The following is a 27,217-nucleotide window of genomic DNA, read 5'->3' as shown; positions in this document are numbered from 1 at the left end:
AGGGGGAAATAAGACGTTGGGATGGACTCGGTCAGTGCTGTCCCACGCTAAACAGGAAAAATGATAGCACTGAAAAGTATTCTGGGGATCCCTGGGTGGCGCAGCGGTTTGGCGCCTGCCTTTGGCCCAGGGCACGATCCTGGAGACCCGGGATCGAATCCCACGTCGGGCTCCCGGTACATGGAGCCTGCTTCTCCCTCTGCCTATGTCTCTGCCTCTCTCTCTCTGTGTTACTATCATAAATTAAAAAAAAAAAAAAAAGTATTCTGCTAGTGATAGGATCGCAGGGGTGCCCCATCCGCACCTTTCTGCAGCTTAATGAAGCCCAGCTCCGGTTTAAGCCTTAGAGACTCACTTCCACTGCCTCCAAGCCCAGCAGGGAAAAGAAACTTGAGCACATCTGTTGGGACTCAAGGGAGAGCACCCACATCCAAGGGGGATGTACGGGCCCATTCTGACTGCAGGGGTTTGAGTGGAATCTCTTTGTCGCTCGTGTCTAGCCTTGGTTTTCATCTCTTTGCTTTACTCTGCTTTGGGCCCTTAAAATATTCCTACTTGGGCAAAGACCAGGCCGGAATTGGCAAGGGGACAAGCAGTCAGGTAGGCAGAGGCCGGAGCACTCTCCAGCCCTCTCCCTCCACCAGCAGGATGCCCTGCTTCTTTATCTTCTGTCCCTCCCATCTTTCTCTGTCTCCTCCCATCCCAAGGATGTGGGGTTCTCTGCCCTCCATCTTCCAGTCTCTCTCCCTTTCTTCCTCTGCCCCCATTGGCTGTCTCTGTCTCCCTCCTGTCTTGGGCTGTGTGCATGTGTCTGCCTGTCTTTCCCCTCTCTATAGAAGCACGCCTGGGGGCTTCCTGTGTCTCCCCCTGTTCTCTTCCTCTGTCTAGCTGGCTCCTCTCTCGTGTGGCTTTCCTATAGGATACCTGGACCAGGAGCCCAAAGACTTTGCCGGTCCTGGCACTGCATTAACGAGCTGTGTGGTGACAGCCAAGTTATTTCACATCGCTGGGTCTCACGTTCCTCGATCACATGGTAGGCTAGATTAGATGGCCTCTCAGGTCTTTGACAGCTCAGATTTTATCACTGAACGAAACAGAACTCGGCGGACCCCCCAAAACAGTCACTGGAGAATCAAGCTGGGGTCCCCAATAGCACAAGCACCAGGGGGCGCCCGAGTCCCACTCAGAGGCTGTGGCTACGGCCCCAGACAAGGCCGATGCTGATGGAAGCTTTACTACCTGCCAGGCAGCCAGGGTGCTAAGCCTGTATCTGTATCTCACTCAGTCCGATGAGTCGATTCCTATTTCAGGGGGCACAAAGTGGAAGCACCAGAGGTGAAATGCCTGGCCCAGTCACACAGCCAAGGCTTGGGGGATGGGATCTACACTCAGGATATCTGACTGCAGAACCTGCATTCCTAGGCACCGTTCTGTGTTGAAGCCACTGATGCTAGCTCACAAGCTCTCCATTGAGGCTGCCGAGCAAACATCTCTGGAGCTCAAATGTGCCCAAGAGTCTTGGATCTTGGACTATGTGGTTGTCAATTCTTTCCTCCCTCAAGACGCCAACTCTGACTTCTCATGCCTCTGCCTATAACCGTCCCATCAATACCCTACGGCCCTGCACACTGAGTGGCCCGTTCTGATAAAATTGTTCTTTAGATTTTTCGAACGGGTATGTCTTAGGCCATTCTAACGAACTAGGCATCTTGCCAGGACGTAATGCAGTGCATTTGTAGGCCGACTGCAGAACATGGAGCTTTCTGGATAACAGAGCAGCACCGGCATGCTTTGTGAGTGCTGAGGCTATGTCCCTGTATCCTCCACCTTGGCTCTAAATACCTGGGACCCTCAAAACTTTACCACCACCACACCTGTGGGCAGGCTCCAGCCACTCACTAGCAACTACTGGGTGGGCTGAGGGGAGGGGTAAATGGTGTTCACCTCACAGAAACAGAAGCTGGGGATCCTCTGATAATAATTTCAGCTCAAATCAGCAAATATAAAGAGACCCCCAGCTTCATATCAGATATAGCTAAGAGTGGTCAGGTGCACGGAGAAGCAGCAGCCACGGTTTCTACTCTCAAGGAGATAGGGAATAGATGAGATGCGACATGCAAAATAAAGCTGAGGAATATATAAAGTTCCTGGGGGTCAGGAGACCAAAGTCCAAGTCTTTCGCCCTAACTGCTCAGTGTGTTATGTCCAGAAGCCTTCTGAAGCACCAGCTCCACCATCTGCTGGGCACTAAGGACTGGCACAAGGGTAGGAGGTAAGCACTGGGGACTCCCTACCAGATTTGGCAGCCCTTGTTCCTCCACACTCTCCTTTGCATGTCTCTCCCAGTGTCACTGACGTGGGGAGTGAGAGCCTGTGTGGGACAATGGTGAGTGAAGTTATGTTCCAGAAGTGAGAGTCACATAGCCTGAAAAGAACAACGGAATTACCATCCTGGGGGGATTCAGTCCTCATGGAAAATCTGAACCCATCACATCCACCCGACGTCGTTCTACTTGCCTTTGCTCAGTGCCAACAACGTGATGCATGCAATAGAGATGAACTGATAGCGTCTCATTTCCAAAACTACTCTCATTTTTAAGAGCATGATGTAGAATGGCCACAGGTGTAGCTTTACTAGACTTTTTTTTTCCCCCTAGCTTTAGTGTTGATGTCATGGCGGCCACAGAAAAGTCTGGGAGATGATCCAAGTCTGGATGCCACCTTCCTGTTGGGGAGGCCTTTAGCCTGCCCCCTCTTGCAGCCCCTCTGTCCCTCCCCAGAGCTCATCCTGGAGGCACAGCCATGGATACAGCAGGAGGACAAAGAGGGACACGGCACAACCTGCAGCCTGGTTACCCCCATGAGTCACTCCAAGTTCCCTGAAACAATAACACCCCTGTGTGTGCCTCTGGAGGCTGGCACCTCACCCTGTCTCAATCACAGATGGACTCCGTGCTCTCCTGTGCTCTGGGATGATGTATTTATCTGGACAGTTCCAGATGGCAGCAGTCGGCCACTGACTCATTTGCTTCTCCATTCCCAGCAGGCTCCACAAGGGTTTGGGAGCTGGGGCCAGCACATAAGTGCCCATCTCTCCCGAGGCTGAGGTGTCACCTCTGATGGCTCAATCACTTGTCCCAGACTAACAGGGTGGGGCAGGGGTGCCCACAGCAAAGTCAGGGCAGCCCAAAACTGGAGACACTCTTGAAGGTTGGTCTACTCCCAAGACTGGTCACAAGGTGAACCCCCTCCCAGGCCGTCACAGCCAGGAATAGCATGTCCTGCTCTCCCTCCAGCCTCTCTCGGTCTCAGGGCACCCAGCCCTGGGGCCCTTCCCAACAGCAGCTGTGAAGGGGACCACATGCCAAAGACCTGTCCAGCTGGCTCACGGTGTCCATGTATATATTTCCATACGTGGCTGATTCCCCGGCGTGTGAAATGTTATTTTATATGACTTGAGATTATGTACTGGCCCCAGGAGAGTCTGATAGCATGAGTGCCCTGACCCTTGCCTCTCGCAGTGAAATCAGCAGGGAGGTGGTGTTAAGCCCCAACTGCAGTTACCAGCTCCCAACCATGGCGCTCCCCATCCCCCAGAATATCAAAACTAGAACCCAGCTCCCAGGGGTCCCCAAGAAGACAGAGAAAATATGAGGGAAAAATGAATGGGTTATTTCATTCAAAGGCGTATTCATGGCAAGGCTGTCCTTTCATGGTCAAAACATAACCATTTCTTTATCATTTGCAGTAAGGGGAAAAGCTATGACTGGTACAATAATGCAAAGAGAGAGATTAAGCCAGAAATAACCTCTGATCATTAATAGCCCGCGTTTTAAATCTCATTTGCCAAGTAAAACCTTGCCTTAGAATCCCCTAAAGGCCCTGTACCCCAACCACACCCCAACTTTAGCAGACCATCTGCACCGCTGATTGAGAAGTGAGTTCACCGTGTGCGGTCCAACCCTGACAGTGCTCAAATGGCCCCCCCAGGCCCTGGAGTCATCTAGAGAGCTCATGACTGAGTGAGACCCGAGCTCTCCGCCAAAGACGGTGCCACGTAGCCGCAGGAGGTGCCCTGTCTCTGGCGGAGCCTCCTTGCCCACACCAGAGAGTGAGAAGGCCCATCTGTAGAGCTGCTCTGGCGAGAAGCATGCAACTACCAAGTCCAGATGGTGCCCGGGGGAGGGGGAGCGGATAAGGCAGCTGGGAGGGGGGCGCTGAACTGCCCTCTTCCCTCCTAAATCGGCTGTCTGGGCGCCTGCCCGGGACAGATGCCCTGGTGCGGGCGGTGGCCCCTTACCTGCTGCACGTCCTGCTGGAAGACACAGAGCTGCAGCCGCTGGTGGAGACGCACCTTGCGGTGCTGCCAGATGCTCTCAAGCCGCCGCTGGTGGTGCAGCACCTCGTGCACCACGTCCAGCACCTGGTGCACTGCCTTGGAGTAGTTGGCAGTGGCCGTGAGGGACTCTGAATTCCCGGGACTCAGGGGTCGCTGTAGCACATCCAGCAGGGCTTTGCCATCCTGGCTGACCTGCAAGAAGGAAAGGTCCAGTCCAGGGAGTCAAGGAGCAGGCAAGGCACAGAGAGGCAAGGGCAGGGTGCCTGGGGACCCCTCGTTAGGGACACTTGAGGAATATGCCAGCCAGAACTGCCCCGGCGCTCACCCCTTGGCCTGGGGCCGGGGGGGGGGGGCATCCTGAATCCTGGGATTGGGGAGCAGCTCAATCAGTGTCTCTCTCTTTCTCTATCCCCATTGAACCCAGCAGGGACTCGGCCTTGTTCATTTGTCCCCAGCGCTTAGAACGGTGCCTGGTCCGTCATACCTGATAAGGATTTTGACTGATTCCCTGAGCAGGTCAAGCAGCAGCACCTCATTTCCGAAATGAAGCAAATATAAATTAATACCATAAACCTCTCTCCCTCTTCTTCACCGCCTCTATCCAGCCCTAAGCTTCTAGATGTGCGACCAGAGGCAAGTTACTGGACCCCTTTGGGCCTCAATTTCCTTGTCCGTAGAACAGGGGCAGTAAAGGGACAACCTCCCGGAGCTGCGGCAAGGGTTGAGCGGGTTCCCCGCAGCGTGCCCAGAATAGGCCCCGGCAGGGAGGACTGGCTCCTGGTTCTGTTCTCACCATCAGCACCTTTATCATCATCATTGCTCTCTCTCCTGTCTTCCTTAATTCCTCCTCATTTTCTTTCTTTTATATTTATCCTTCTTTTGCTCTCCTTCTCTATAACGTCCTTTTTTCCTCCTGAGAGTGCTAACAACCCCCTCTTTCCAGAGCGTGCAGGGTAAGGGACCCACCCCTTGACTGGAGGTTCAAGAGCGATGCTCTTGCATCCCTCCCAACATTCGCACTCAGTGCTGAGACCAGTGGGGGTCACATCCCCTGTCATTCCTTATTGGAATCCTGGCACAATGAAGGGCACCCGCCTCTCTGTAAAGGGGCATCATCTGGTCAACCCCTGTGGCTCTCCAGTGCTGGCGGAGGACGTGGGAGAGCATGCGGCTTTCCAGTTGAAATCAGTGGTGACCAGGGAATTAGGGGATTTTAAGGCCCTCAATTAATTCGGTTAACGATGAAGTCAAAGTTGGCTTGGAGTCGAAGTGGCCTTTTCCTTCTAGCAAGGGGGGGAGGCGGGTCTGCTCCTACCTGCAGCCTGTGATGATGACCCAGGAGCTGTTTGCTGTGCTCCGGCCTCCCCTCACCCCTCCTCGGGTCCTGATACTGGCTTGCTGAGGGTTCAGCAACACAAAGGCATGTTACACCCTGTTCTCAGGGCAAAAGAAAAGGTGTGGGGCCAGGGCGAGGGCTGAGGAAGAGGAATACTAGGTAGAGAGTTCTGTAGCTGAGACAGGAGAGGAAGCCTGGCTGGAGGAACACGGCCAACCTAGGGGACTACCGCTACCCACCCCATCCCACCAGGCCTGCCCCCTCCCCCCATAAGGCACCCCCAGGGCAGGGCAAGGGGAGGGGCCGCGTCAGTAATATGGAGGCAGCACCCTCCAGAGATGTGAATGAGACAAAGATCCTGCGTCCAAACCCAGGAGAGCTCTCCTCAGGGAACTCTGGGCAGGTGCTGTCTTTGGCGCTACGTCCAGGGCGGGGTGCTTAGAGACCGAAGGCCACGTCCTAAGATCCAGGTCGCTAGGGCCCCAGTCCTCTGCTGCAGTGCACATCTGCACGAGGCAGGGACAGCCCGCTGACCTCTGAAGTGGGCTTGGAGGGAATGTCTGTCCCGTAGCGCTAGGGCCTCAGAAAACACTGGGAGAAATCCTGGGTCTCTCTGTGTATTGACACGGACACCCCCACAAGTGTGAAATGTGTAAGTGTACCAGTAACCTCACTTGTAGGCTCTGTGTTTATGTCTTACAGGAGTAAATTTAGAGATTCTTGACCTGTGGGCAGGGGCACAGGGCACAGTTCTGTTCTCAGAGAAAGCCCTCGGCCATTTGGATCCAGGCTGATGAGATCAGATTTGGCTCACGAGTCCTCCTCCCTGCCTCCTATACTAACAAAACCTGTTACTTTTTTTTTTTTTTTTTTTTTTTTTTTTAGCACTTATTACTGTCAGGCCCAGGGCCGCGCATGTTCCATGTGCCATCTTTGTGATCCTTCAAGCCACAGGCCAGTGTTATCACCTTCATTTCACAGAAGACAGTAGAGCTAGAGTATTCAACTTGCCCGAAGTCACATCAATAAGCAGGGGGGCCGAGAGGCAACCTCAGCTCGGACTCTGGCAAAAACCTTTATCCTCCCCCACAAGCCCCCGGTTCCTTGACTTCCGCATATGCCAAATTTGCCCCGTGGTAATATTTATTAAAATGTAGGTTCCGGGTCCCACTTGTTGACATTCCGATTCAGTCTGGGGTGGACCCAGGAACATGCAGCTTTACCCACTTGGGAAAGCACTGCCCCAACTCTCCTTGCCCCATGGGCCAGATGTGAATTGGCTTTCCCCTTCCTCATCCGGCTGCCTTAATTGCCCCATTGCTTTATGTCCCTCAGCCTCTTCCTCAGAATCCACGCCAGTCAACTCATCCACTTGTCTATGTCCACACAGATGCCCCCACATGCCCCTTTCCTTTTCCTTGGAAAGCAAAGTCAAGAAGCTTCCGCCCCCTTCTTAACTTGAACCATGTGGCCAGCCTTTGATTTTTCAGTGAAAGAGTCTTTTAATTTGTCCTTCACATCCATGGCGGCTTCTCACTCCTGTAAACATTTATCTCTACCCCATGGTGAGTTCTCCTCTGGACTTTCTCGTGAGAACATTGGTATTTGTTGATGAGCTGATTCATAAAAGGGGCAGCAGAGCTGGTGTGTACACACCCGTTCACCAGCCAGAAAGCAAACTGAGGAGCGGAGCCTTGCTTTCTTATATTCGTCTTCTAGGGGAGAGAGTCTGGTCTTCACACATAAGGTGAGGAAGGTTTGTGTGTGTGCGTGTGCACATGCACACGTGCAACAAGGTGGCGCCTGCTGATGGCTGCATTGTTTCTGCTTCCTGGCCAGAGACCTCATCATTCATAGATCAAGGATCTTAAAGATGCCTCCAAAGGGAGAGAAGAGGCCTCCAAAGGGAGAGAAGATGCCTCCAAAGGGAGAGAAGAGGCCTCCAAAGGGAGAGAAAGAGGCCTCTCTCTTCTCCCAACTCCAACCCAGTGCTCTCGCCACACACCCACACCCACGCACACCCGAGACCCCTGGGTGTCCTGTCTAGTCCTCACCTCTGTGTAGGCCTGGGTCACCTGCTCGTACAAGGACTGGTGGTGGTGGATTGCCAGCTCCAGGTCCTGCATCTCAGAGGGCAGGCCACCCTCGCTGCACATCTTGCACCAGGCGTCCACTCCTGACAGGAACTGAAAGGAGACAGCAACTGGGTCAGTGTGGAGCACGGGGGGTGGGCAACAGGCAGATTTCGTGGAGCCGGCCAGATTCCTTGGGAAGAAGCATCAGGACCTCTGGGAGCCTCAGGGACCACTGCAGAGGGTGGAGTTTTTTCTTTAATTCTACAAACACACCAGCCCCCTGAAAGAAGTCAGACGAAGCACCTCTGCGAGAAGTGTGGTTTCCACAAAGATGACTCTTGAGAAACCGCTGGGGTGGGAGCCATCTACGTGTTCGACAGGCTAATCTACACACTGGCTAGAATGTGTGGGAACAGCTCACCACATCACATGGGTACCTCAGAGCCTCTTGTCCTATGCACGCTTGTCCTATGTGCAGTATAACCGGAATGTTGTCACACACATATAATGGGTTGTGAAGAGGAACAAAGAACAGCTCATACGAGGCCATCAGGTACCCCAGGGAACTTGCAGAGGCCGTTCCCACCGGCGGTGGAGGTTAATGCTGGATGAGATTCCCACTGTTGGGTCAATGTGCTCAGGGGTGGGACAGACTCCACTGTGCCTATGGCAGCGCTGGTTCCTGGGATGTGACGTATAGATGGAGATCTCAACAGACATAAAATTACTTAAAAATTAAAATTAACAACTGTGGAAGACTATGGGTCTCCATGCACAAAAGGTGAGCTAACTGAAATCACTCGGATTTATTAGGTGGAAAAACACACCTCTAAAATGCAAATAATTCTTCACCCAACAGTCTGGAATGGTTCTGTCTGTGATTCCTCTCGCCTGGGTGCACAGCTCCATTTAAATTAATTGCCTAAATGCCTTTTTATCTCGTTGCCTAGAACAGCCCATATGAGGACAATAAAGAGCTGCCTAAATAAATGCATAATAGCCTTGAAAAAATAGCCTTGAATCTGTTGTTTGGTGTGTGTTTGTTTGTTTCCCCCAGCTAAAAAGAAGCATGGTTTATGAGTTTCCCCGAAGGACTAGAAATACCTGAGGAAATTGCATTAAAAAATAGATACAAATAAAATTGGTCTTGATCCCAAGCAGTCCAAGTCAGGAAACATCAACTAGAAGCTGACTCCTCCAGCTACTCTCGGTTCTGGCATTGCATTTTCTGCAGCTGCTTCAGTTCCAGTCCTGGTGTCCGTCAGTTTGCAGTCCCTGGCCTGGTGGCTGTCCTGGTTGATTTTTCATTCCGTATGTCTTTATCCCATTAGGTCATAGCTTAACAAAACTGGAAGCCTGCCAGGTGCCATCCAGCATCAGGTTGCATACACCTTGCTATCATCTCAGAAACTTCTTTGCTCTACCAATAACCATTTTACAGAGGCACCTGAAAGCAACTCTCCAAGGCCCTTGGGATTTCTCTGTAACGCCCTACCAAGAGTCCTATAGCAGACCCCACAGAATGGTTAGTTCAAGGAGAGGCAGAAAGGGAAGTACTGAATCTCCCTTGCCAATCTGGACAAACTTTGAACAAATTGTGCAAATGGTAGGGTTGAAGAGAGAACCCTACCATTCGACATGAATATTCTCCTGGTCCTAGGAGTGAACTAGTCATTAGCAGTCACTACCACCATCATCCTTAAAAAAAAAAAAAAAAAAAGGCCTAGATGCCTTTCAACGTGTGGGGCCCCTGACTTATGACTCAAGTATTTCAGTCTTTGGGAAGTCTCAGGTAGAAACAGACACGGGTGAGGGAAATACAAATATACCGAGATACTGTGTTGAACAAATACAGTAGTCATGTCTAGGATTTTAAAAAGCACAATAGACACCTTACATGTTCCACCTCATTCTTATAATAGCACTGTAAGGTTTATGATTATCTTGCATTAGAGATGAGGAAACAAGCCCAGAATGGTGAGGTGACTTGTCTAAGAGTTAATGATTAGAACCTACACGTACCTGGCTGCAAAGCGCAGGCTCTTTCAATTATACCATGCTGCCTTCCATGTTAGGTGGGTAAAACACGGGGAGAGATTTAAGGTATGACCTCATCTAGGACTCTCCACCATCTGTAGGCTACCCAAATGTCATACAAAGAAAGGAATTTAGAGGTGAAAACCACAAGCTTTAACGTCAGACACATCTCTGTTGAAATCCCAGCTGTTATAGATTGTGTGATTTTCGCAGTGGTGTGTTAGTAAATGTTTAATCATCAGTGTGTGTGTGTGTGTGTGTGTGTGTGGTGTGTATACATATATGTGCGTAATACAGATATTGTATTATTGTAAGCTTTACTGATATAAAGGATATGTAATACATAATTTACAGAGAATAAAAACATACACAATGCTCCTTATTATAAATTCTATAAAGCCAACTGATTCTCAAAGAATGTTTTCGTTTGTGAATGACAAACTTGTATGAAAGCTAGTTGATATATTCACTTATGTTGAAGGGTAATACAAAAGTGAAAAATACCTTAAGGCTTACATCAGAGCATTCCTCTTTCATCAGTGATGTGAGTGACTTCTGTGTTAAGTGGAATAATAGTTTTTGGATATCAGAAGAATATTTCCTCAATTTGGTGTGCTATTATTCACAATGTAAGAGCTACAGACAGGACACATTTTTAAGGTTAGTCTGCACTTCAAAATATGTTTTTCCTCATTTTTTTAAGACTCCAGATAATCAACAAAAACAATAAATCAAGCCCTAGTTTATGGCATTCAATGATTCCCATGGTGTAAAACTTCTACCTTGGTCTTTTTCAAGCCATCAAGTGACATCACAGAATGTGGACTTGGGAAGAGTTCATCAGGAGCATGCAACTGTATAGTATTTTCACCGCAGAATCAAATAGATATAATTTCGAGAACATAAGTAATAGTAAAATGTAGTAAAATAACCAGGAGTGATGAGTTTTGAGTATCTACTGCCTTTGTGTTTAATATATTTACTTTAAATCAATACAATTTTGTTTTAAGTAATGGCTATGTTTAATAGCCCGCTCACAAATTCCCTGAAAATCTGACATTTGGCTCTCCATAGGCTGGTTAGAGCCAGCCCCAACACACCACTAGTTCTTGCGTAAGTCACTTAATCTCTCTGAGCTGCAGTGCTCCTCTCTGTAAAACGGGTTAGTGATGTCACTGACCAATACCAGTAAGTAAATAGCAACAAACAATTATATTTCCATCCATTGGGTAATTATTACATTACTATTGCCCATAGCAAATGCTTCATGTAGGAGTAATTTCCCCCTGCTCTCAGCACTCAATGATCAGTATTTAGTTTCACCCCTTTTGTCTATGCTCTGGAAATGTGGTCAACACACACACAGGCACACTCCCCCAACAATAAACTACCAAACAGAATGTAAACAGCTCTAGGTTGCTTCTTGTGTGGATGTTAAACAAAGCCACCCAGAGTGGCCAAAGTTTCCTTGTATACAGAGGAGCCAGGAAAGCAGCAGAACAGGGGTTACCGCTGTAACTACTCAGCAGGCTCTTGAGTGTTTCAAGAAGAGAGGAGGGGCTCTCTACACAGACCGAGTATGTACTCTCACCCTTCCAACCAACAGCAACCACAGCCGCTCCCTTGGCCTCACCTGCTCGGCCTTCTGGTGGAACACCGCAGACATGGCAAGGATGGTGCTGCGTTCATCCAGAGCAGCTGCGAAGCTCTTCCACTCTTGGTCCAGCTGTGTGGAGATCTGCTTGATTTGCTGCGAGGCATAATGACCGGCCTCAGAGAGGCGAGAAGCCACAGACATGATGCGGTTGATGTTGACATAGGCATTCTGGGAAGCAGAAGAGAGGGAGCACTTATTGGGGCAAGCTGGAACAGCATCCATTGAGCACCTTTGGGGTGGGTGCGTATTTGGAGAAGGAGACTAGTCAAAACAAAAGTCTGAAAGAGGCTAGTATAGGCCACACTAGTGTATCCATTTAGGGCCCAAGCGAAGTCTGTCTGCAACATAAAATTTCAGCTGAAAGGAGGTACAATAACTGAGATCTTTCATCCTGGGGCACCAATATAATTTTTGTGTCAACTATTAATGCACAGGAATGTGGTCACTTTACATGGATGCCCTCAGCACTCCCCACACTTTGGAAACATGATGCTTCCAAGAATCACTCTGGAAACAGAGCCTCAAACTAGGGCAAAAGGCACCTCTCTTGCTCAGGAGAGAGTTAGACCCAGGTCATTATTGCCTCCTACAACAGGGTAGTGGTGTCCATCAAAAAGAGCAAAGGACACGTCTCACATGATAATTATGCATCTTCCTATCACCAAGAGAATTTGCTGAAGCCCCACCCCTCTCCCTACCAGAAGAGCTGGGACACTAGCCATCAGTCAAGATTCAAATAAAGAGAGCATTTGAAGCAACAGGTCTTCTATGCTAATAATATACATCTGAAACTAATGATGTACTGTATATTGGCTAAACGAATTAGAAAAAAAGATCTGTGGGACCCTTTCTTAGCTCTACTAGACTTAGACATATTTCCCTACCTAACCCCAAAAAGGCATCTGTGGGGTATGCCCAAAAAGCATGTGTAGGGCTCTCCTGGCCCTGCTGATTTCTCTCATCCTGTGTTTTGTTTACAGTCATTCCCATCTTTGATAACCAATTAAACATTCATGACCATGTGTGGTTGTTTCCTACCAGGGCAACAAAAAAAACCCTCCAGGAAGGAACAAGGCAAAAGAAAACCCCCACAAACACAAGACAGTAGCGAGCATGATTATTTTTAACTGCTACTTCCTATTAATTGTCTGAGGTGTCAAAACAATCAAGTAATATTGTGGCATCCACCGAGAGCTTTTCTGAATCAGACAATGTCTGCCTGAAGAAGGACTAGGGCAGCAAGTTGCTTGTGCACCTTTGTTCTTTGTTACAGATCTTCTCAAATGACAAGAAATATTCTTCAGCAATGGCATTTTCTCCTAGCTCTATTATTAGCTCAGGAGTAGTTCGTTAATACTGGGTAAATGAAGGTTTTTTTTAATTTTCCTTCTCCTCTTCCCTCGTGGTCTCTATTCATCTTAGCTGTCCCTGACCTCAAGCACTGCGTCCCATACCCAAGCCAGGTTGAGAAGGTCTCTCTTCATTTAAAAGGCCTCTGTGGAAATTTAAAAGGTTAAGGGAAGTGCTCAAACACAAATCCACCCCGATGTCTAATGACCTCCATGTGCAATCTCTTTCTTTAGTCTGGCCTAAGACCTTTCTGAACGCTGTACATTTCCTTAATAGAGCTAGAATCTTGTTATTTGAAATAACTATCCTTCAAAGATTCGGCAATCATTATCAGCCTTGTTTTCTGAGTTAGGACACAGATTCTATTTAAAATTAAACTCTATTTTATAGAATTGATAGAAAAACCAACCCTACTTGAAAGAAAAGAGATAAAAGGCATGTACTGATTTTAATAGGTCTGTCTTGTAAGGGAATGACATTTGGATTCCCCCAAATTTCTTGCTTGTGTCACTGTCTTGGTTTGGGTTGCCCCCAAAGCAGACTTGAGACAAGAATTTGGGTCAGATGACTTATTTGAACGAGACTGCAGAAAGCAAGGTGAGGGAGTGGGCAAGTCAAAGCAAAAAGGAAAGAAAATGAATAAACGATGTGTTTATTAATGGGTTAGTGCTATAAGCAATTAGAGGTCGTTCCTTTATGCACCAAATCCAACTGCTCATGGTTGAGGGTCCCTCCTGGAATAACTCCATGGCATTTCCAGTCTGACCTACACACAGGCACAGGCCAAACGCACCTCTCAGGCCAGAGAGATGCAGGAAGCTGCCAGTGTGTATGCAAACCACCTGCATTTTAACCGCCAGGGTCTGCTGAGGGGATACAGGTGCAGCATTGACAGCATCCAATGGAGCTATCCTTCCAAACTAGATTCAAATCCTGACACTAACCCCCCGCCCCCGACCCCCGCCACCACATTTATCCAGATTTATCTAGTGCTATTGGGTTTTCGGGTCCTAGGAAAGATCTTGCGTGCTTTGGCCAGATGGGAAGCAAGCAACACAATAAGAGCAGGGCCCTAACCTGTCCCCAGGGTCCCTCATGGACATCTTATGGATACTTGGCCCCTTGTCATCACTGCCTGTTTACATTCTCTCCCCACAGAGAACATAGGGAGGCATACTTCTGCTCACTTTTAGGAAGAGCTTTCTAGCTATTAGCGATGTCTAACTGTGGCCACCTCTGGAGGCTGTTAACACTTTGTCACTCATTCAAATATTTATGGAGAGTTGGCCAGGCTTTGTGTTGGGGGCTGTGGGAGATCAAAGAGGCATGAGACAGAATTCCTGCCCTTGGGGGCTCACAGCTGAGATAAGAAAAGTCCTCAAATAACTGCAATTTAGAGCAAAATGAAGTAAGTGTTCCTACAGGGGCGGAGACAACTCGCTGTGGGGATGCAGAGGAAGGGAATCAGAACCACTGGCAGGGATGTTGGGAAGGGGCTTCCTGCACGGAAGGGGGTGGTGAGACTGGCGGTCCTCCAAGGCCCCCTGCAACCCTGAAGCCTGTGATCATAAATGAAAGCTAAAAACAAACAAACAAACAAAAGACCACAGCTTACATTTCACATTCTAGAGACTAGCGCAGTCAATGTCTTTTTGTTTCCTTATCAGTGGGCAGGGAAATGTCTTACTAAAACTAACAAATGATTATGCTTCACAAAAGAAGTAGAGGGAGTATTCCTCACAATAGAGGGATAAATATAATGTTGACTCATGAACTTGCTCATTATTCTTCTCTACAGCCCCCTTTCAAAATAGCAAAACACTGCAGGCAAGTCATGTGGTCCAGGTTCGTCATCCTCACCTTCTTCATCTTCCTTCAGCCTAGAACCTGAGACAAATGGGCAGCTAGATTCTAAATAACAGCCAGAAACCAAATGAAAAGAGGGAAATGGTAGAGAAGGTCTCCCAATGACTTAAAAGAGCAAGAGCTGGGTTAAGAGTCTTATGGATAAATAGGGGTGCTTAGTCATTATGCACAAAGACATGTCATGGCCTTTGGTCAATCCATCCCTGTGGTTCTTCTGTGTCACTGTTTATGCCTCTGTTAAGGAGCATTTGGGAGTCATGTTTGTTCTGAGGATGTAGCCAACAGAAATAGATATTTTCATTCTTTATGGCCTTTCCATTCCCTACCAGGCGCCTCCTCCACTCCCTCCAATCTGGCCCTGCCATTCTTCCCTGCCGGCCTAAAGTGCCCTTCCCTCCGCAGAGCTGTCCATCAGTCAAGGGCATCAAAGTCACTTGGCCAGGAGACAGGAGACAGGAGTTCTGGTCCAGCTCTAACACTCATGTAAGATATCTTGCTTATTTTACCCCTGTGCCTCAGGTTCTTTAACCTGATGCTTATTTACCCCTGTGCCTCAGGTTCTTTAACCTTAAAATGAGGGTGTTGAATTAAATAATTCCAGACATTTTATTTGAGTAAGCAGGGTTATTTCCAGATTGAATGTAGAAAGAACTTAGGAGTCACAAATCCCCCATATAAATGCAGTGCTATTAACATTATCATTATTCACAGTCTCATGTAGTCCAAGATGTAAACCGGATCTGTTCTGCCAAATGCAATGCACCTGTAGCACAGTGTGTGGCATCAGCCACCTCATCTTACCTGCCACCCCACCAAGGTGTCTCCCTTCCACCATCACTCTGGTCACAACTGGAGAATATAATTAAATTCCAGCAAAAATCTCGCTAACTCAAAAGCCCTCTATATTTATACCCTGCCTCTGCTCTTGTTGCCTAAATTCTGTTTTCCTGTTTCATTCCTGCAGTCATTAATTGGGGATCACAGGATGGATGGCCCTTCTCCCAAGGCTTTGTCTTCTGCGGTGATGAAGCGAAATCAGTGAAGAAAGCGTCACCCTCCTGAAAGAACTCTTTGGCAGAACCTTGATGAAAGTTTTCAGCTGCCAAAAGGTTTTCACTTTGAACTTGGTTCCTGGCTGCCCTCACTGGCTACAAACACAGGCAAAGTTGCTTACAAGATAATGATAACCTTCCGTTTAAAAAACCCAGCTAAATTTTTTTCTCTAAATGAAGGTTCTTATGCAAGACACACTCTGAAAGAGATACTGGTTCTTCTAGAAATAATCATTTGATAGAAGCTATCATTTCGGTAACCCTAAGCTCTGTGCCAGGGGTTGATTGTAAGAGCAGATCTTTGCTGACTGTATTATTTGAACCCCATTCACTTCACTCTTAAAAGTAGGGGGGATTTTACACCTTGGCCATATGTCCCCATGCTAAATCAGAAACTCTCTCCTGTGGGTTACGTGAGATAACATAAAGTATCTAGTCTGTTGTCTGATATGTAACTGGTAACTCGATGAATGACGTTAACTCACCAAATCAAGTGCAAATCACATCAAAGTATTAGTAAAAAAGCGTAACAAAAAGAAAAATCTATCAACTATTCCAGCAGAAGGCAAATATTTCTACAACCCAAAATCCCACAGTATTTCACAAAAAACATTCCACAATGTCCCCTTCTGTTTCCAGGGAGGAGTGTCCCTTTCCACAGGAACCTGCCACATGTGCCCAGCCCTACAGCAGGCAAAGCTGCTCTAGCTGCTTGTCAGGACACTGCCCTGCACATCATACCCTTTTCCTAGGATTCAAGGGTCTGGGCCCTGAATTGTCCCCAGGTCTTTCTGTCACCCGGAGAGATCAGAGAATTCAGAATCAGCAAGTGACTCACTCTGTGAGCCATGCCCTTTCAACACAATGTCCTTTCATACCTCCAGTTGGAAAACCAGAGGTCTTTGCCTCTTGGGATAGCCTTCTTAGGGCATCTCGACTACTTTGGCATATCCAGGGTACCCAGAAGTGGGAATGTCTTGTCCTCACACAAGGGGCCAGACCCTTTGCCTTATCACTGATAGTCAGAAGCCTCTTCCCCAGGCCAGGCCTAGGGTCCTTCACTTTGTCATCCGGCGGCTTCTCGTGCTCACCTCTAGAGAGGCAGAGGGGAAGCCCTGAAGACTTGTCTCATCTCTGGGAAGAATGAGCTCTGCCAATTGAGAATTGGCTCTCAATTCTATTCCAATTAACGGGCTGCAGTTTTTAAATTATCATCATGAAAAACGGAAGCTGTGATCTCTTAAGATTACCACAGGAGGTGAGGCACAGCTGCCACGTAGGGGCCACTTTCCTAAAAGGGGCTCAGTTCAGACAAGCCATGGAGACCTTGACTCTCCAAATCCAAAGTCCAGGGAGGGAAGCCAGGCAAACACCTAGCCAAGGGCCAAGATACTCAGCAAAATCACTTGGATCAAACAAAAACTAATGTTAAATCAGAATGCTAAATATAAAACATTTAAATAATATGGCCTCAGCTGAGAATATACATATCACTAACATTATGTGTAGCAGGGAAGCACACTCAAATGTTATTATTACTGAATGCTTATTTTGCACAGATATGCCTGGTGGTAGGATCTTCCCTCTAGGCTCTTTTTGTCATCTTGATTCTTTTATGTATAGAGAAGTGTTTAAAAAATAATTTTGGAATATACATATTTTTAGTAACTGGGGGAAAATGTTCTAAAACTATACAGAGGAAATATACAGTATCTAATCCCCAGCTCTTCCTCTTACCACTGATATTAATACATCAAAGCATCAACTATCTATGGGTGTTGGAACTAAGGGGGAATTTATATTCAACCTTTTGCTTTTCTTGAACTCATTCTTTTTATTGAGACACAAAAGTTGTTTCTAGTTTGGGGCTTTCTTCCTCTGCCAATAATGCTAGGGGTTGTAGAGTATTTTTAATTTTAATAGATTTGGTATTTTAAATATTTTATAGTTTTACAAATTATTTTAATACATCTTCAGTGAATCTGGTCAGGTTGCATTCCATGAAAGCTGTAATTACTCAAACTCCTCCACCTCTTTTTATTATAATAAAGCTTTATTTTTTTTTTTAAGTAAGGCACAATTTACTACCAGTGAAATAGATAAGTTTTAAGGAGCAAATTCTGCTTTAATAAGGAAAAGAATGTAAGCACACTTCAAGTTTTTTAGAAGCCAAGTTCACGTAACCATCTCATTTTACAGTCAAAAAAAAAAAAAAACAATAAAACCTAGACATCTCTTGCACCCACTTAGAAGGTGTTTAAAAACTTATTAAATCATTTAGGAGGTAGGTTCAAAGGTGCTGGGATTCCTAGTCTGCGTGATCCCTCTGTTTATAGCTATCTTTTTCTCATGCCCTACAGCTTATATTAATTTAAGTTTTTGTTTTGTCACACTGAGAGGGAGCCATAAGGAAAAATACTTGGAGATTTTCCCATACAGCTTTCAGAGGCTCCGTGAGTAGCGTTCAGTATCAGTAAGAAGATAGATCGTGCCAGAGCAATGGAAAAAGCTGAGCCTCACCTCCTCTCTCCAGCTTAATGGTACCATATGTATCGCTTGCATCTTCGCTAGTACCAAACGCAAGACTTTGGGTCTTGCTGCTGTTACAGCATCAGTTTATGATTAATTAGTTTAACATTACCATGTAAACCTGCTGATCCCACCTCGAAACATATGGACACTGGGATAGTAACATCTGGAATAAGAACTGTCCATGCTTGAAACTCTACTACAATAGCTATGAGATGTGATGAGCTCTAAATGAAATCTCCAACTTCTGCCTCCCACAAACCACAGGGTGCCCTCAAGGGGGCCAAATAGGGCAGTTGATTGATGACTATCTGGTCAGGTCTGGCCAGACAGTAGGTCAAACCATGTGGAAGCCATCTGTCACTGTCGGGTGGAGAGAGGAAAGAAGTTGGAGCAGCCCCGGTGCTCAGTAAAGATAACATTGGCCCATGAATCCCTCTGTCCCTCTCGCTTGGCTTGCTGTAGCAATGTTTCCTCCAGCAATTGCTTTACAAACCATTAAGCAGTCATGAAAACAAGTGCCTGGCCATATGTCCAAGGGCCAAGGAAACCCAGGAACAGATTTTAGTAAAAGAGAAATCGGTCTCTCTCTCCTCTCTCAGTTCAGAGTGAAACTTCTTTGGAGAGGTGAGTGTCTTTGTAGGAGACAGTGTTGCAGGATTCCAATATCAGGGAAGAATTACCCATTCTTCCCTAATATTTGGCTGGAATCAGATCTGGGATAACCAGTGGGGAAAGTGTCTGGGAACAATATAGCTCTTCTGGGTTAGAATATAGTAATTTCAGGCCGCCTTTTAAGATTGAAATCAGAGGCTATAAAACTTCATGGAAATATATTCATCAGTTTTTTCTCCCCAATCCCTTTCTTGTGTAGGCCTGGCTATTCAGAGCTCGGTCTGTGCGTTGGCACAGCCTGGGAGCTGGTTAGAAATGCAGAATCTCAAGCTCCTTCCCAACTTTCTGATTAGAATCTGCATTTTAACAAGATTGTCCCAAGTAATATGCATGCACATTAAAGTTTGAGAAGCTCTGTAGATGGGAACTCTGAGAACAAGGAGAACTGTTTCTTCTAGCACTCCTGACCCTGACAATAATACCTGAACATTTGCCAAGCACAACACTGTGCCAAGTGCTGTGCTTAAAATGCATGATCACATCTCATCCTTACAACACCCCTGGCAAAGTACTATCATTATCCCCACCATTTATAGGCGCAGTGGTAAGGCTCTGAGAAATTGAAATAACTTGCCTATGATCACACAACCAGGCAGGAATCACAGAGTGGCAGTTAGCACCTAGTGCTCATACTCTTTCTATAGAGAGGAAAGCAGTTGGGTTGGCCAAGGATGTCCCTAAAGGGAGAGAAGATGATGAAGAGAAATTTCCCCCCAAAGATTCAATCATTCACATCTCAGAGAAATAGGGTTTCTGGGGAGAGAATTTAATAAAAAGTTTATACATCTCTGAAGTCTCCCTACTGGGGCCCTTGACTTGCCCTTGAAAATCCCATAATAACCCAAGTCTAGAATGGGCAGGAGTCTCTTGTTCTCTCCCTCCTTGGAGCAATAATCTTTACCTGAAAACCTAAGGCCAGTCACCCTGAAGAACAGATCCCCAACTCTGCAGAACCTCTGGAAAGCTCAGGATTAAGGCAACTCTTTGCTCCTTTAATTGATGTCTTGCCTTATTGCTGGAGTTTAAATCTGCTGTCTTACTCAACTATACATCCAACAATGTAAGACACTGTGCAAACAGAGAATAAGACAAAATCCCTATATGCACATGGAGCTTACATTTTAGTAGAAAAGTCAGATAATAAATTGATAAATATTTACTATACATATTTCAGTTCTACATAAAATACAGCTGAGAAGAGTATACTATGAGATGGGACTGGGAAATACTACTGAAAATAGAGAAGTCAGGGCAGGCTGACCCCTGAAGTCAGAGGTGAGAGCTGAGCTTATCTCTGAATGAAGTGAGACAGTGAATATGTGGCTGTGGGCAGGAAGAAGCTCCAGGTAGAGGGGACAGCAGGGGTAAAGACCACAAGGCAAGAATGTCCTTGGTGGGCTCAAGAAACAGCAAGAAGCCGAGGGTGACTGGGGCAGATAAGTAAGTGGTAGAGGCTGAAATCTGAGAGGTAACTGAGATCTAGACCATGTAGAGCCTTGTAAGCCATGGTAGGGACTTCAGCTTTTATCTTGAGATGGATAGGAAGACATTAAAGCATCTTTGAGTGGAGGAGTGACACAGTATAATGTATCTCACTCTTAGAAGCAACATTCAGGCAGTTGTGTTGAGAATGGACTGGAAGGGAACCAGGTAGGAGCTACAACAGTCCAAGCAGGAGCTGATGGCAGCTTGGGCCAGGGTGGTGGCTGTGGAGGTGGTGACAAGTAAGAAGGTAGATTCTGGAGATGTTTTGAGGGTGGAGCCAAAAGGACTTGCTGATGGAGATCCTGTAGCTCTTGCTCATTTGTGGGCCTCTGGCTATGTCAGGCTCTCTGACCTCTTCTTTTGTAATGTTCCCTTCCCCTATGCCTACCTGGTCCTGACCTCTCAGTTTTCAAACTTGCCTACATGTCCTTGAGCAGTCTCTCTGTCCCTTATCTGGCATTCCTGGCTGGCTACCACCCATGCCCCAGAATGGCATATGCAACATTACTGCTGCTTATTTTTATCAATATTTTATATTTGTGTCAAGCTTTATGGTTTAAGCCCTTCTGTGTACATTATCTCATCTGACGTGCTAGGTTTCATAGGCCATTTCATGCTTTTCATTTGGCTCCAGGAGACCTCAAAGAAGAGGCATGAGTCAGCTTTGGCTGAATTTCAGGCAAATTAACTCCTTGGCAGCTGCAGACTTGTCAGGGAGCAGGCACTGGCTGCATGTGAGTATGTAAGAGTGGGTGGGTAAACTGAGCCATGAGGTTCAAGGGATGCACACCAAGAGGGCCCAGCAAATAACCTGAGGTCAAGGGACATGCTGATGGAAGGCCTTGGAGATCAGTGGACCGAAGCCAGGAAAGAGGTCCTAGGGCTGTGGGCAGAGAATTAGGAGTGAGGAGGAAGAGGCAAGTCTGGGGCCTGGAGGGGGTGTACAGACAAGAGAGAAGGTAAAATCTGAGTGGTCAGCCAGGCCCTGGGGATCAGCTCAGAGCAGGTTTTCAGAAGGGACCCAGCTGATTGGCTGACTGGTGAGAAGAGCCAGCACCGTGCATCAGGACAAGGCTGAGAAAGTCTCGGCTGGCTGCAGGGAGCCAAGGAGCATCCCTAAGGTTTTTCTGTTGAATTGAAGCCAATCCCTCAAAAAAAAAAAAAAAAAAAAAAAAAAAAAAAAAAAAAGCTGATTAGAGACCAATGCGCAAAGTCAAATGGGGCACCTAAAAAGGTTGGGGTGGGGAGCTAGGAGCAGGGAGTAAAGACAGATACTCCTTCTCTCTGGAGCCTCGTGATCTTAAAGGGAAATCCTCACTTCCAGTTCCACAGGCTCATTATCTGGTAGCTTTAGAGTTTGACCCCTGGCCATTGTCAGGTGCTTTTTTCTCTTCACCCTGAGCCCATGATTCTCAATCTGGTTCTCGACCTTGTACCTATTTCCTGGGCTCCACCCCAGCACAGTTAAAGCAGAGTCTAGGGCTGTGGGGCCCAGATGGGGTGTTTTTTTTCAAACTTCCCCCAGGGGACTAGAGTGGGCAGCAGGGTGAGGCCTGCTGCCATAGCCACGTGCACCAGTTTCCCCGGGCCCCCTCCAAAGCATCTTCCTCCTTCCTTAGGACATGTTTAATTCTGACAATGGTGCCAAGAGCAAGGATTCATAAATGGATACCGAGCAGATCAGAAAATAAAATCTAATCCTCCTACTGGGTTGGAAGAAAAGCGAAATTCCACCCACAGGGCTGTTTGTGGAAATACAAATGCTGCATCCTGTTCAGCTTGATTCGTAAGAATAGGTCTGGCTGGTGATATGTGCAATATCTTACAAGTATAGGTTTCCTCAGAAGGCCCGCCTTAGGAATCCCAGTGTTGACAGCAAACCTAGGATCACATTCACTCTTGTCAGGGAGGAACACATTTTGGTTGCTTTACCTCTACCTTTAAGATTAGAACCTCAGAAACAAAGATGCTCGAGGTCAAGGTGGACCATGAGAGATCATCCAGTCCCCTAGTTCCTGGAATTTAGTATGCATCATCTGGGGGCCTTGTAAGCAGCCTGGCTCCCAGGCCCATTCCTGATGGAAACCATCGCTCTCAATCCCCTGCTTTCCAAGGGTTTTTCAGCTTCTGCTAGCGCCATGACCTATAGGCCTCCTGCAGAAGTGATGGCCCCACCTTACCAGTTCTGCATCTCTGTTGCCCAAACTCTGTTCCAGGCTGTTGGCAGATGCTGTGGCATGCTTAATATCCTTATTTATCCAACAAGTATTTATTAGGAACCTATGAGGTGCCACACATAGGTACTGGGGATGCAGGTGTGAATAAAACAGACAAAGGTACCCTCCGCAGCTTATATCCTAGTGGGCAAAATTCTCTTTGCATTAGGGACATGAACGTGAAGATGCCTAAACTGCAAGCTCCCTTGAAGACCGCTTTGTGACTTGTGACTCCTGCTGTTCTCAGGGTCTAGCAAAAGTTTGCTGAGTATACCAATGAGTGAATGCCGAGTGGCACACGCCTATCTTCCTCCCTCACCTTGTAACATCACCGGAGTTGGTGTCTACGCTCTGTCATGGCCACTCTCTTTAACCATTAATAAGGTTCTATCCTAAATCTAGTGGGAACCCACTTACAAAACACCCATACTCCAGGTGTCTTTTTCTTCTTTTTAAAAGTTTTATTGAGATGTAATTCACATACCATACAGTTCACCCACTTAAACTATGCAATTCAATGGTTTTTGAGTATCCTATTAGTATTTAGTACACAGATATGCACAACACCATAGTCAATTTTAGAATATTTTCATCCTCTCAAAAAGAAGGTCTTTAGCTATTGACTCCCCATCTCCCATCCATCCAACCTTAAGCAACAACTAATATACTTCCTTTCTCTATAGGTTAGCCTACTCTAGACTATTCATACAAATGGAATCATATGGCCTTTGGAACCTGGCTTTCACACAGTAAAATGTTTTCAAAGTTTGTCCATGTTACAGCAGGTATCAGCACTTCATTCCTTTTTTATGGGTAAATAATATTCCATTGTATGTATATACCATATTTTGTTTATCCATTCATCAGTTGATGGACAATTTGGGCTATTTCCACCATTTTGTTATTATGAATAATGTTCCTATACGCACTTGTGTGCAATGTATGGACATTCTGTGTGAACATATGTTTTCATTTCTCTTGGGTATATACATAGGAGTTGAATCACTGGGACATATGGTGACTCTATGTTTGACTGTTTGAGGAGCTGCCAGACTGTATTCCAAAGTGGCCACACCATACTAGTATGAGGGTTTGGATTTCTCAAAGTCCTTGCCAATGTTTGTTATAATCTGACTTTTTGATTATAATCATTCTAATGGGTATGAAATATCTCATTGTGGTTTTGATTTGCATTTCTCTGATGACTATCAATGTCAAACATCTTTTCATGTGCTTATTGACCACCTGTATATTTTCTTTGAAGAAATGTCTATATTGATCTTTGTTCATTTTTTGAAGTAAGCTCTATGCCCAGCATGAGGCTTGAACTCATGACCCCAAGACCAAGAGGCATATGCTCTATTGACTGAGCCAGCTAGGTGCTTCGCTTTTGTTCATTTTTAAACTAGGTTATTTGTCTTTTGTCACTGAGTTGTAAGAATTCCTTATATATTCTGTATACAAGTCCCTTATTAGACAAATGGTCTGCAAATACTTTCTCCATTCTGTGGGTTATCTTTTCACTTTCCTGATTATATTTTTCGAAGCACAAGGTTTTTTCATTTTGATGAAGTCCAATTTATTTGTTTTTAATTTAATGTGAGGAAAGGGTCCAACTTCATTCTTTTGCATGGGGCTATCCAGTTGTCCCAGCACCGTTTGTTGAAATGACTATTCTTTCCAAATTGAATGATCTTAGTATCTTTGTCAAAACTCAGCTGACCATAGACATAAGGGGTTAATTAATAGACTCTCAATTCTGTTCCATTGATCAGTATGTCTATCCCATGCTGGGAGTGCACTGTCTTGATTACTGTTGCTTTATGGAAAGTTCCGAAGTCAGGAAATAGGAGTCCTTCCACTTTTTCAAGATTGTTTTGGCTATTCTGGGTGCCATGTAATTCCACGTGAATTTTAGAATCAGCTTCTACAAGCCAGCTGGGACTCTGACAGAAATATGCTGAATCTGTAGATTGATTGCCATCTTAACAAATAAAAAGTCTTTCAATCCACAAGTATGAGGTGTTTTTCCATTTAGCTCTTCAATTTCTTTCAATAATGTTTTTATAATTTTCAGAGTACAAGTAGTATACCTCTTTAATTAAAACTTCCCCAAATATTTTATTCTTCTTAATAGAATGGTTTTCTTAGTTTCATTTTCAGATTGTTCATTGTTAGTATGTAGAAATAAAATTGATTTTTGAATATTGATTGTGCATCTTGCAATCTTGTTGAACTCATTTACTACTTCTAATAGTTTTTAATGGACGGCTTAGGATTTCCCATATGCAAGATCATGTTATCTGAGAATAGAGATAGTTCTACTTCTGCCTTTATCATTTGGATCCTTTCTCTTTTTCCTGAATAATTGCTCTAGCTAGAACTTCCAATATTGAATAGAAAGTGACAAGAGCAAACATCCTTGTCTTGTTCCCAATCTTAGGTGGAACGAATCTAGTCTTTAATCATTAAGTATGATATTAGCTGTGGGTTTTTCATAGATGCCCTTTTATAGGTTGAGAAAGTTCTCTTCTAAATATTCCTATTTAGTTGAATGTTTTTATTATGAAAACGTGTTGGATTTTGTTAAATGTTTTTTTCTAAGTCTATTGAGATTATGTGGTTTTTGTTTTTTATTCTACTGATGTTAAACCGACCTCAAAATCCTGGAATAATTCCCAATTGGTCATGGTATGTAATTCTTTCTATGTGTTGCTGTATTTAGTTTCCTGGTAATTTATTGGAAATTTTTGCATTCATACTTATAAACATTATGGGTCTGTACCTTTCTTTTCTTGAGTGATGTTTTTGTCTGATTTTGGTATCTGGGTACTATTAGACTAATAGAATGAGCTGGAAAAGGTACTCTCCTGCTTTGGGGGAAGTTTCTGAAAAATTGGTATTAATTTTTCTTTAAATGTTTCTTAGAATTCAGTGTTGAAGACATCTGAGCCTTAATCTTTGCTCATTTCATCGAAGTTTCTAATTTATTGGGATACGATTATTTGTACTATTCCATTATAATCCTTTTGATTTCTGTAAGGTTGGTAGTAATGTCTCCTTTTTCATTTCAGATTTTAGTAATTTGTTTTCTTGGTCATTCTAGCTAAAGGTTTGTTAATTTTCTTGATCTTTTCAAAGAACCAGCTTTTGTTTTCACTGATCTTTCTGTTGTTTCTCTATTCTCTTAATTCATTAATTTCAACTCTAATCTTTATTATTTCCTTATTTCTGCTTGCTTTAGGGTTAGTTTGTTCTCTTCCAGTGCCTGAAGGTGGAAGGTTAGGTTATTGATTTCAGAATTTTTTAAATACAGGTATTTACAACTATAAATTTCTCTCTGAGCACTGTGTTAGCTGTATCCTATAAGTTTTGGTATGTTGTGACTAATTTTCATTCATCTCAAAGTATTTTTCAATTTCCTTTTTATTTTTGAGAGGGAGAAAATACACATGAGCAGTGAAGAGGGGCAGAGGAAGAAAGAAAATCCCAAGCAAGTCCCAGTGCAGACCCCAGGGCAGAGCCCAACATGGGGCTCAGTCTCACAACTCAGAGATCATGACCTGTGCTAAAATCAAGAGTTGGATGCTGAGCCACCCAGTTGCCCCGCCAATTTCTTTTTTTTATTTCTTCTTTGACCCATTGTATATTTAGGAGTGTGTTATTTAATTTCCACATATTTGCAAATTTCCCAAATTTCTTTCTGTTGTTGATTTTGTTTCATTTTGGTCAGAGAACATTATATTATTTTTACCCTACTTATTGAGGTTTGTTTTATGATCTAGCACATGATCTATCCCAGGAAATTTTCATGAACACTGGGGAAGATGTATGGTCTGCTGTTGCTGGATGGAGTATTCATGATATCTTGTTAGGTCAATTTTGTTTACAGCCCCTATTTCCTTGTTTCAAGTTTTCCATTTTTTGCTGATCTTCTGCTTAGTTGTTCTGTCCATTATTAAAAGTGAGAGTGTTGAAAAAAAAAGTGAGAGTGTTGAAGTCTCTATGATTGTTGGGTTGTAGTCTCCCTTCATTTCTGTCAGTTTTATTTCATATATTTTGGTGTTCTGTTGTTACGTACATATATGCTTACATAATTATTATATCTTCCTGATGGAGTGACCCTTTTGTCATTACAAAATGTCCCTTTGCATTTCTAGTAAGATTTTTTGTTTTAAAGTCTATTTAAAAGTCTGTTATTTGTGTAGCCACTCTGGCTTTCTTGTAGTTGCTGTTTGTATAATACATCTTTTTCCATACTTTTACTTTCACATCCTTTTACAATCTATAGTTGGATCTTGCTTTTTTCTTTAATTCAGGCTATCTCTACCTTTGATTAGAGTGTTAGCCCTTTCACATTTTATGTCATTATTGATATAGTTGGATTTATATCTGCCATTTTACTTTTAATCTACATCACATTTTTTAAACTTTTATTCTTCCTGTCCTGCTTTCTTTTGCATTAGGTGAATATTTTATAATGTACCATTTTAATATCTTTACTGATTATTTTACTATTTTTTCTGAGTTACTTTCTTAGCCACTGCTTTAGAGCTTACTATATACATCTTCCCTTATCAGAATCAGCTTCAGATGTATA

General features: G+C 45.0%; 1 protein-coding gene across 50 annotated transcripts in view; it reads right to left on the bottom strand.

The window, feature by feature from the left end:
- KALRN (kalirin RhoGEF kinase) overlaps window positions 1-27,217 on the bottom strand; it is a 656,402-nt gene that overhangs the window by 367,006 nt on the left and 262,179 nt on the right. For all 50 annotated transcript variants that reach the window (XM_072725283.1, XM_072725286.1, XM_072725313.1 and 47 more), the window contains exons 7-9: window positions 11,421-11,612; window positions 7,730-7,861; window positions 4,301-4,531 (exon numbers count right to left, since the gene is read on the bottom strand). In XM_072725283.1, coding sequence (XP_072581384.1) covers window positions 4,301-4,531; window positions 7,730-7,861; window positions 11,421-11,612 — 555 coding nt within the window. The remainder of the gene's footprint in view (window positions 1-4,300; window positions 4,532-7,729; window positions 7,862-11,420; window positions 11,613-27,217) is intronic.

The sequence above is a fragment of the Vulpes vulpes genome, chromosome 1 (genome assembly GCF_048418805.1).
Source record: "Vulpes vulpes isolate BD-2025 chromosome 1, VulVul3, whole genome shotgun sequence".
Lineage (NCBI taxonomy): Eukaryota > Metazoa > Chordata > Mammalia > Carnivora > Canidae > Vulpes > Vulpes vulpes.
This window is presented reverse-complemented; position numbering and strand designations above follow the sequence as displayed.